General features: G+C 40.8%; 1 protein-coding gene across 1 annotated transcript; it reads right to left on the reverse strand.

The window, feature by feature from the left end:
* Positions 1 to 1,557: 1,557 nt before the first annotated feature.
* Positions 1,558 to 10,968, reverse strand: LOC134637755 (prenylcysteine oxidase-like). Its single transcript, XM_063488273.1, has 7 exons — positions 9,935 to 10,968; positions 8,221 to 8,427; positions 7,834 to 8,008; positions 6,606 to 6,817; positions 6,142 to 6,282; positions 5,445 to 5,856; positions 1,558 to 4,812 (listed from the first exon to the last, which is right to left on the reverse strand). Exons 1-7 carry the CDS (start codon positions 10,041 to 10,043, stop codon positions 4,563 to 4,565), a joined length of 1,506 nt encoding a protein of 501 aa, XP_063344343.1. The 5' UTR covers positions 10,044 to 10,968; the 3' UTR covers positions 1,558 to 4,562.
* Positions 10,969 to 11,070: the final 102 nt, after the last annotated feature.

Consider the following 11,070-nt stretch of genomic DNA (forward strand, 5'->3'; position numbering starts at 1 on the left):
CTGCTCGTTATTACAAATATCTAATCAACCAATCACATGACAGCAACCCAGTGCATTTAGACATATAGACATACTCAAGACAACCTGCTGAAGTTTGAACCGAGCATCAGAAGGGGGAAGAAAGGTGATATCAGCATGAATGTTGGATGTTTGTTGGTGTCACATGGGCTGGTCTGAGTGTTTGTGATGAGAATGTTTACAGAGAATGGTCTGAATAGGAGAAAATATCCAGTGAGGAGCAATTTTCTGAGTAAAAATGCCTTGTTGATGTCAAAAGAGAATGACCAGACTGCCTCAAGCTGATAGGAAGGCAACAGTAACTCAAATAACCTCTCTTTCCAACCAAAAACACACAGAAAAGCATTGGTGAGTGCACAACACTTGAAACCTTGAAGCAGAAAGCCAAACCATGTGCCACTCCTGTCAGCTAAGAACAGGAAACTGAGGCTACAGCAACTGAGGAATGGGCTCACCAAAATTAGATAGAAGATTGGAAAAAAGTTTCCTGGTCTGGCCTGCTGGTGTAAACAACCTGAAAGCATTATAAAAACGACTGGAGAGATGAGCTATTTTATTGTTCCGTTTTCATTACTAATGATGTAATGTCCCAAGTATTTAAAATCAAGGGGAACCTTGCTTCTGAAGAAAACATCTTCAGTCAATTCATTATGAGTTATGAAGTATATAAAGGTGCATGATGACAGGCTTGATGATTTATGACTATGGTCATAACTCATCAAGCCTTTGTAAAACAGGGTAATGGTCACATAAATATTTAATTATAAGAGTTTGACCTAGTTGGCTATGTGCCCATCAACCCGGTTGAGTGAATGACGAAAAAGTGCATAAGTGGTTGAGCCTTGGGAGACTTGCGTTCTATTTTCAGCAGTGTGATTGTTTTCCTGCTGCTAGGAAGCCAAGCAGGAGAAGATACAGAGCCCATTATATGTTACATTACACTGCTGCAAGCCTGGAGATGGCTTTTATTGCCTTAAGTTTCCTACAGCAGCACCATCATCCCTTTACGTGTGATAACCTGGAAAATGCAGTATATATATTTAATTGCATTTCTTTCAGTAGATGATTAAAATGTGTTTTTAATGTCTTTATCTTCAGTAACCATCTGATCTGATCTACATCAGAAATTCTGTGATCCAGAGAACGACCAAAGGACCTCGGGTAATCTTCCTGGAGATAAGGTCAATTCTCCAGGTACAGACGCAGAGACAGGAAAAACAAAACGAATAATTCATTGTGGAATAAGTACTTACCCTGTCAGAGTGATTTAGATTATATGCCAACTGGAGCACAGAATTAAAACTTGACTGGACACCAGGAGGCTTGTTTTTCAGGACTTTGCATTATTGAACAAATCAATTTTCTTATGTGTAATTATTAATAGGGAAGAAATAAAACCCTGTCTGCTGACACATAGTCAGCACTGAAGTAGACTTTTTAGTGTCCTTGTTTGAAAACCAAAATGAACAATAGCTCACTACAATATAATAACTTTTATTCTATTAACAGTCAGAGAAAAATGCAAATTACTCTAAAATGCATTATTATGTGCATCAGAAAGATTAAATGCAACATGTTGATTAATGCCACTTCATTTTTACATTTCAAAAAGAAATAAATTTTGGCAAGTACAATATTTTACAATCAGTGTATGACCTTTTGTGAAATTAAACACTTTGTTAAACATTAACTTGTTGGTTCGAATGAATTAAGGCATCTGACCTCTAGCACAGAAATAGCCCTCAGCTCATTATTGTTATCAAGTCTTTAGGTGGTCAAGCCCCCTCAATAGCTCCTCAGATCTCTCATATGGAGGACTTGATCCCAAGGACAGGAATCACTGGACTGAACTCCCCAGCTGGATGTAAAGTAGGTAAAATTGCCTTACCTCAGCCAGCTACAAGAATAACATGCTGTATACAAACCAATAAGGTCATATACAGTTAGTTAAGTATTTGGACAATAACAAGCATTTCGTTAACTGATTAGGAACTGCAGACATTTTTATTCAGTCCTTCATTTTCCGAGGCTCAAAATTAATTGGACAATAATCCGAAACATTGATGGCCAGATTAAAGATCTGGAGCTGACTCAAAGTGTAAACCTTCCATTTGATAGCTGTTCACTGGAACTCTCTATATCAGGTAAGAAGAAATATTTGATGCCTGTGGGGGTGGACATCATTACGCTGAAAACCAAAATAAACATACAGAGAGACGGGAAAAACTTTAGGAGTGGCTAAATAAACAATCTGGTACATTCCGAAAAAGAAGGAATGCACTGACCAACTCGGAAACATCAAAAGGCCTGAAAGATCACAGAAAACAACTAAAGTGCATTATGACAGAATTATTTCCAATGGTTAAGAAAAACAACTTTACAACATCTGACCTCTATTAAAGAATGCTTTTCATTTACTGAAGACAAACCTGAAGCCACAGACACAAAAACAAGTAGCAGCTGAAGGCGGCTGCAGTAAAGGCCTGACCGAGTATCTAAAAGAAGGAAACACAGCATCTGGTCACGTCCATGGGTTCTGGACTTCAGAGGATTGGACTGCAAAAGATTTTCATCAAAGTATTTAAAACAATTCTGGTATTTAAAATTATGTTTGTCTAATTACTTTTGAGCCTCTGGGGAACTCTGTATAAAAACTGCTGTAATTTCCAAACAGTTAATGCAACACGTTTGATAAACTCACTCAATTAAAGATGAAAATCAGCACTGTGGTGCTATGCAAAGACAAAAATACAAATATTGTGTCATTATACAAATACCTATGGACCTGACAGTATAATGAGTAATACCAAGGGGCAATTTATTACTACTTTCACTCTGTACTTACAGTACAGCTTTATTACATCTTTATGAGTATACTAATTTTTACTTGTAGAGAAACCCCCCCGTCATTTAAGTACTACTGTACTACTCAGAGTGCACAAATTGGAATGGGAACATTTAGACCATAAATACAGGAGTTTGCCAGATAATTCCAATTTCAGACCCCATTCGTCTCACTACTCTTTAATTTGATCAAGTTTTCATGATCAGAACTTTACAGCTGACACAGACAAGTAGTCTGAACAGTATTAAGATGTGTATTTGCTAGAAAATGTACTGTGGCTACAAATTCTACTGTTCTGCCTGAAGAAGCAATTTTTGAAATTTGAAATTAAAAAAAAAAAAAGGCTAAAAATACACAGTTTCCACCACATTGTTTCTGAGGCCATCACAGTGTTTTAAATCAGTGTCATCAGCCACTTTTCAACACACAGCAGAAATCACATTATCCATCAACTGAAGCCCTTTGGAGTCACAAGGTTTTCTAGAAATCCACTTCAGCCCAAATCCAGTGCAGATAAATTAGAAATTCAGAAAACAAGACTACTCAGTCACATGAAGATAATCAGCTGTCAGCGATTTCTCATTGTGTCTTCGTACAAACCTTTTCCCCATTCTGAAAGTGAAACCCAAAATATTCATATGTGTGCTTTACATGATTAAAGTCTTCAGCAGAAAAACTTTTTTCCCACTGAGGCTTTTAATGCTTGCGAGAAAATGGAAACATTTGTGGTCAGCAGCAGCAGCAGCAGCACGGATCTGTCCTCTGCTTTTATTCAGTCCGCTGTGAAAGCCGGCTGGCTCATTTCCCTGAAAAAATAAAAATTTCCGCTGGATTATGCAACAAAAGCAGCAGGAAGGGGAGATAATGATGAAAGGGAGCACTGCACCAGTGGCCACTACCATGGGTTGGTGAATAATTATTAATTTACAGAAATCCTACTGAGATTACTTTAATGAGATCTCATTGGTGGCAACAACCAGTCCATTAACAGTCCCTACATTTACAGAGAGTAGCAGCAGCAGTGCTGTGGTTTTGATTAGATGACAAAGTTAAAACAGTTACATACTGTACAACAGCTTATTGTTCTAAACGCTTTCTTGGCTTGGAAACAGAAACATTTGTTTAAGAAGAGCAGTACCAAAACCATAAACTGGTATTTATATTAAATGGTGTTCATTAACAGCACCACCACCTCCTAACAGTCCATACAGTATACAGTACGCCAGCTGGTGTTCTCCACATTTGCTTGGTTTTCTTATTTCTTGGCAAAGGAAAGGTTCTTGCGGCATCATTTTTGGATGGAAACTGCCAATTAGCATTGGCAATAAATTCACAAACAAAACTGCAACATGTCTCTTTTATGTGGCACAGAGAATCAGTGAAGTGAAACAGGCCTTTTGGGTAGCAGAGCAGGACCAGAGTCTATAATGGTGCCAATATAATGACTTGATTTATGGTTTTTGATGTTTACGTTTAGTTAGGAGGCAGCAGGGTTAGGGTTAGGGTTAAGTTATGTTCAACTTACTGTACTGACTGAATAAATTCAATGCATTCATGAAAGGTTATATTATATAAATGGACATCTAAATCCGCTTGCCACTGGTCAAAATCCCAAAAAGTTTATAATTTGGTTGGGTGACTCCATACACTCAGACATACATCACATCACCCATCTGGGTCTTAGCATTCATTTGTCAGGTTATAGTTCGGTTTTGATCCTGTGCACCAGATCTCTCTGGTCCACCATGTCTGTCTGTCTATTCCAGCGGTGGTAGGCTAGCAGGGCGATGTTTTTGGCAGCCACTGAGCTCATCTCCATGGCGCTACCAGCCCACTCAATCCCATTGAGGTAGTAGAGATTGGGGTGCAGCTCCACAGGTGGCAGTCGCTGGCTGCTGCTGTAGCGAGGGTATGCCTGCCACTCCGTCACCTGCACTGAGTAGTACGACCTAAAATTGAAGAGAACAGTATGATAGAGTAAAGCAGCTAATTTAAAAGAAAAAAAAAGATGATCTATGTTGGTGGTAAGATCACTAAATAACTTGTTTAAATTAAAAAAACAACAACTATAATGTATTTAGAGGATTCTGATAACAATAAATGTTCTCCCCTAAACATAAATACCTAAATTTAACTGGTTTTAACTACCTGAATAGGAATATTTGCTGGTTTTCTCTGTCTTATACAATAGTAAATTTAAAAACTTACACTAGAGCCTGACTGATATTTACCAATATCAGCGTTGGCATTTATAACAGCCGATAAATTACAAATTCAAAAGGACGAGATGTTAGAAATACCCTTCAAACATGTAATAAAAGCACAAACAACAGCTGAGCCAGTCAGAGCCTAAACAAGTAAACGTGGAGTCATCCACGACTTGCTGTAACCACAAATCAAGTTTATTTTTAAACTGAACTGACTCTTAAGAAACGTTAGGGAACGTAATCGGCCAATATATTGGATTCTTACAGATTGGTTTTAAAAATCTCATATCCGTCAGGCTTTACTTTGGACCAAACAAATACAGAATTGCCCAGGCATGACTATGGGATCAACTTCTGGGAAGAACATGGCTAACCTGAATAGCGTTTTGAGCTGAGACTTTTCCAGCAGCTGTGGGGAGAACACCTTGTAGACTCCAGCCTCCTGCGGCTGCTTACGCCGGAACCCTGCTGAGATGTTGACGGGACAAACACTAGCTACGCTGTTAAAAAACAGATCAGGTGTGTCGGTCGTCAAGACGCTGGCGAAAGGGAACAGACGGGGGTCCGGGAACCCAAAGAAGGAAGTGTTGAGGTAACCATGGACGATGGTTGCTACAGTGCTGTGATAGCTGCCAGGCAGCTCATCAAACGGAGGTGTGAAACCTTGAAACTGGACTCCAGACCCGACGCTAGCCTGTAGAGGCGTCGCCAACACTACAATGTCATACAGCTCTGATGCCGTCCCTGTTGCTGTGGTGAAGCTCAGCTGGTACTGGAGTCCCTCTCCTGTATTACAAAAAAAAGCTCTGTGGATGACAGTGTAAATCCTGACAAACCATCTCATTCTTTCTTTCATTACAAAGAGCTCATGACCACGGGCAAGGGTAGGGATGCAGATCAATTGATAAATCAGTAGGTTTGCTTTTATGTTCAGCTCTCTCTTCAACACAACAGGTGGGTGATAATATACAATGGACACACAGACTCACAAAGAATAATCAATACCAGTAAAGCTGTCACAGCTGGAAAAAAACCGCACTTAAAAAACAGGACACATCAGGATGGAGTTACCTGTGTGGATGGGAGAGATGGAGTTGACCTGTGCCTGCAGCAGGTTAGCACTGGCCATTTTCAGCAGGCCTGAACACACCAGCTTGTTGCCTCCTTCCACCGCCCACAGGTTGTTCTGGGCACCAGCTAAAGACACAGCTCCTGAAACACACACAAGCACACGCACGCTGAACAGACAGTGCCAAGTGCTTTAAACCAATTATCAGCTGCCCACACGCTTTCCTGTTCTCTCACTCCCACAGGCCACCCCCTCCCCTCTCACCTTGCCTTCCTCTTCTACTCTCAACCCTGCATCTCTTTTCCTCTCTCGTCCTTTCCTTTCTCCTGAACCAAATCAGAAAGGAAGATGTTCAGGTCATAATTGTCCCCAAATGCACCTTCACAGCCGTTGCCCTCTTACTTCACTACTCATCATCCCTTCATTTCTTCCTCCACTGCTGCTTGCATTTTCCCACTTAGCTGACCTACAAAGGCGGGGATGCTGACATTCTGTCCGTAGTTGATCCTCATCACAGGTGCGATAACCTCATCAATGAAGCGTTGGGACACACCCAGCTCCAGCAGCGAATCGGACAGCGGCCTCCGGGTCATGTTGATGAAGCCGCTGCCCCCGAGAGAGTCCAGCAGTTCCTCTACGGAGCTAAAGGCGTAGCCATGGGCCTGGTATTTGTAGATCCTATATTTCACATGCACAGACACACAAATTATAACAGTTAATGACTAAATCAGTAGACAGAGCAATATGGACATGTTTTTTTTTTTTTTTTGGTTTCGTTTCCTGCTCAAAGTTATTCAGTCAGCAATAATCTATTGGCAACAAATCAGAGACGGAGAGAGAGATATAGAGGCTTGTGGTTGTCGACTTAGAGAGAAGAAAAGAAAGAAAAAAGTGATGAAGAGATAAAAATCACTTCCTGAGGGAGGAAATAGATGTTGGTGGTGGAGGAAGGAAAAAGCAAAATTCTGTTTCTGGTTCATCTTTCAAGGCAAAACTGAGCAGAGGAAATATAAATGTAAGCAAAAGATTTGACATGTTTGGCCCTGAGCGGGTTTGATATCTGAAATACACTCATGCAATTCTACACTGTATATTTGTGTTGCTGGAGGATAAAGACAAGTTTCATGTCAGTGGTCCTTTCTCACTGGCAAATCCCAGGCAGATGGCTATCTATATTTACGCCGACATCATGCTCGGAAAGGCACACAATGAGTCAAGATTTTGCAGTTATTATGGCTGCAGATGCCTAAGGCGCAGAGAACAATAAATAGCTCAAAAACAGGCTTCCCCCACTGACTGCAAAACCAGAAGGGAATGCTGTGCACATTTTAAGGGCAAGACAGTTGTTTTTATAGTCCAACCTTATCTTTGAGATAGAAAAAACAATTTTGGGAAGAAAAGCACTCAAGGCATGAATGACTCAGCTGGATCTGCAGTGCCAATTTTGGAGCATTCATGTCATTACCACTAATCAACTAACAATACTGCCACCAGAAAAAGGCAGGGGAAAAAATGAGCATTAAGAAATAAACAAAGCTTTGCTTCCACTTGCAGAGACACCCACAACAAAGTTATGATACCCTGACAGTGCAGTTTGTAGCGGCGCCCCTGCCACATCCCATCAAGTGTCCAACATGCAAAGAAGCTGAAGAGACAAAATAATAAAAATCAAGGCACTAAAATTTCTGACTCACCTCATAAACTTCTCCATAATCTCCTCCACCCACATCTGCAGACGTATGAAGCTAATACCGTAGCGCCACCACAGCCGGAACAGGTCGAGCAGGTACCAGTCCGTCTCCTCCAGAATCACCTCTTCGCCGTTAAACACCGCCATCTTTCCGGCCACGTTGCGACGATACTTCAAACCTTGTTTGGGCAAACACAGGACGACACGGAGGACCAGCATAGTGTCAGGTTTCTAACTTTCCTCTTGTAAAGTGATCGCTTTTGCTGGGGAATATTTTTAAAAAAACGCAAGAATCCCTCCCTTGGTTTGAAAAAGCAAAGCAAAATTTTAAAATCTGACCTCTGCTGTGACTAATTAATGTGAAGGTAGACATCTTTGTCCATAAACTCACCCAGCTGCTTGACAAACTCCTGCATGTGGAGGTTGAGCGAGTGAATAATGGAGCCTCCAGATTCATAGTCGTTGTGATTGACGGTTACGGTGGCGAGACGGCCTCCCACCTCTCCCTTCTCAAACACGTCCACCTGGACCTCTGGGCCAAAGTGCTGCCGCAGGAAGTGGGCAGTGGCGCTGCCTCCTACACCCGCCCCCACCACAGCTGGAGAGCAAGAGACACAGAGCGAGGTTGGGTGATGAAAATAACAGTTTCATCAGTATTTACTATTTATCTATAGGTGGATTGAGGACGATGACAATAAATTATGCTTTTCTTGAGTTTTTGGGTTATCTTGAAGTATAGAGGTGTTGAATAGGGCACATTGATAGGGCATAATGTTTAATCCCAAATGATCTCTTGTTACAGCACTTCCACTCATCATGGGGATGAAGGTCATTGTAATTCTGGCCTTTTAATGATTTCTTTGAACTATTCTGTTTTTCAGGGTGAAATGACTGTACAGCATACATCTTTACATATGACTTTAAAAAAACAATAATTGGGTGCACAGGTTTTGGATTTTCTTTAATCCACATAGGGTTCAACTTAAACACAGATTCAAATATATATATACACTCAGTTAAATCTTTTATAAGTGGCGCTGAAGGCTCTACAATGTTGTTTAGTTTGACAAGGCCAAGGCCTATTAACTTCTCATTAGTGATCACGATTGGGAAGCTCCCTTGTAGCCATTTGTATACAACTGCAGATTCCAGGATTATCAGACAAATGTAAATGTAAAATTTATTCAGATGTATCAAAACTTTGCCAAGGTCTGGAAGAAGAAGAGCTGTCACCCTCAGACATGAGGAAACTGGTTAGGTCAGACGAGAGAAAGAAGTATTCAAGTATTCACGCAACTTGGCCACAACAATAAGAGATATGTTTGGAATCATAAAGGTGAGGCTTTCAAACCTGAGAACACCGTACTCACTGTCAAGCATGGTGGAGGCAGCATCCTGGACACAGGTGTTTCAACAGAACAATGACCCCAAACACACATCGAAACTGTTTTGAAAAGCTAAATCAGACTAACATTAAGCTTCTGGGATGGTTTTCTCAAAGCCCTGACCTCAACCCTGTTGACACTTTGTGGACTATGCTTAAAAGCTGGGTCTGTGCCAGGAAACTAACCAATTCTGCCAAAAAATTCACCTTGAAGAAGAAACCGCCAAAACAAAAACATAAAAAGACCCAAAATACCATGACATTGATCATGATGAAAGTATAATACACTTCTGACTGCAACTGTATGTAAAAGGGAAAAGGAATTTATTACTTTGATGTTTAACTTAAAAAAAACAAACAAACACATCATTATTTTGTTTTTTCAAGTGTAAGATTTGCTGTATTTCCTCTTTTGTGCTTTTATTTTTTCCGTCATATCTTTAGGTTTTTTGGGCCTCCTGGCTGGTGATGACAGCTGAAGCTTTACTTCCTGTTTATTTGAATAAAGGTTGCTTCAAAATGCAAATTAACAGACAACTCGTGTCTATAATTAAGCTTTCTTAGTCATGTGACACAGGCTAGCTTAGTGTTTGCCTCTATCTTCAGTATTCGGATACCACTGATGGATGCTGCTTATTCATCAGCCCTCAGACTGACTGAGAGGCTAACATTAGCTGAACTAAACAGCTAACTAGGATGGTTTAATTACTGCTTTTCTTGCCTATCTTTGAAGGCGGAGCTCCGTCGACAGGACCGTGTTCCTCCGGGTCTGCGACAACAAACCGGGCTGCCAGCACAGCGACGAAAAGAGGGAGCAAAGAGCAGCCCATAGCGACAGCAAAGCAGCGATGACCGGATGGAGAGGAGAGGATGCGACCGTTAGGCTAACAGCACACGAGGCTAGCTTCTGCGTTCTCTGTGCACTCACAACAGTAGAAACTCAACGGTGTGATGATTAACGGTGTAAGTAAATGAGGCCGAATAAGACGAGAATACAGCACAAAGGATGGATAAAGATGGTGATGATGATGGTGCAGCAGTTGGACCGCCACTCACGTCTACGTCCGGCAATGTCACGTGATCCAAACAGATTGTTCCGACCAATCAGAGACGGCCGACTGCTGTGTCGTGCATGTCAGTGGTTTTCAAGCTTACTGCTTCCAAATTACGCTGAAAAGCACACCTTTAATGATATCTACAGAAAATATGTATATTATATAGCATTTTTGGTTGTCAGATGAACGCAATTCTGAGCATAACACCCACATTTTTGTTCATTGCTTTGTTTCCGGTGCCCCCTTATAGAACGTGAAGGTTTTTTTTAAGGAGAGATTGGTTTTCAGTTGCCTCTTTCACTTGCTTAGCGGAATGCTGGCATTAGTTAATTCCTTCCAGCAAATGACTCACTGTCACTGGAGGCTGTTTACATCCAGCTGAAACCATAAAGCAAACTGCTTTCACAGGAATCCTCCCGCCCCCCCTTAGGTGGTTTTGTGTCAGAGGGACAGCTCTGGAGACAAAATTACAGAGGAATGGCTGAGATGGTTGGGACACGTGCAGAGGAGGGATGTTTTTTTGTTCTCCAATATATTACTTAAAAATTGTGTGTATTGTACAATTTATTTAGGTTTGTCACTAAAAAAAATAAATTTCAAAAACACACATTTAAAATATGATACACTTGTTGTTACAGGGTTAAGGAGTATTTTATAAATACTTGCAGTTTTAATAACTGCCTAAATACGTGTCCCGGTGCACTTAAAGATTTTTGCTGAGCAGCAAGACTTAACTGTTTGACATGTGTTATTTGAGAATAAAGTGTTACCTCGATTTTGACACTTCAAATAATCCAGAGCA

Source organism: Pelmatolapia mariae, linkage group LG10_11, assembly GCF_036321145.2.
Source record: "Pelmatolapia mariae isolate MD_Pm_ZW linkage group LG10_11, Pm_UMD_F_2, whole genome shotgun sequence".
In the NCBI taxonomy this organism is placed as follows: Eukaryota; Metazoa; Chordata; class Actinopteri; order Cichliformes; family Cichlidae; genus Pelmatolapia; species Pelmatolapia mariae.

Excerpts from the sequence above, each read along its gene's own strand:
- LOC134637755 (XM_063488273.1), bottom strand. The coding sequence starts at position 10,043 with ATGGGCTGCTCTTTGCTCCCTCTTTTCGTCGCTGTGCTGGCAGCCCGG. Across the intron at positions 8,428-9,934 it reads AGCTCCGCCTTCAAAGATAG|CTGTGGTGGGGGCGGGTGTA; the intron begins GCAAGAAAAGCA and ends CTTGCTCTCCAG. Across the intron at positions 6,818-7,833 it reads ATTATGGAGAAGTTTATGAG|GATCTACAAATACCAGGCCC; the intron begins GTGAGTCAGAAA and ends TGTGAAATATAG.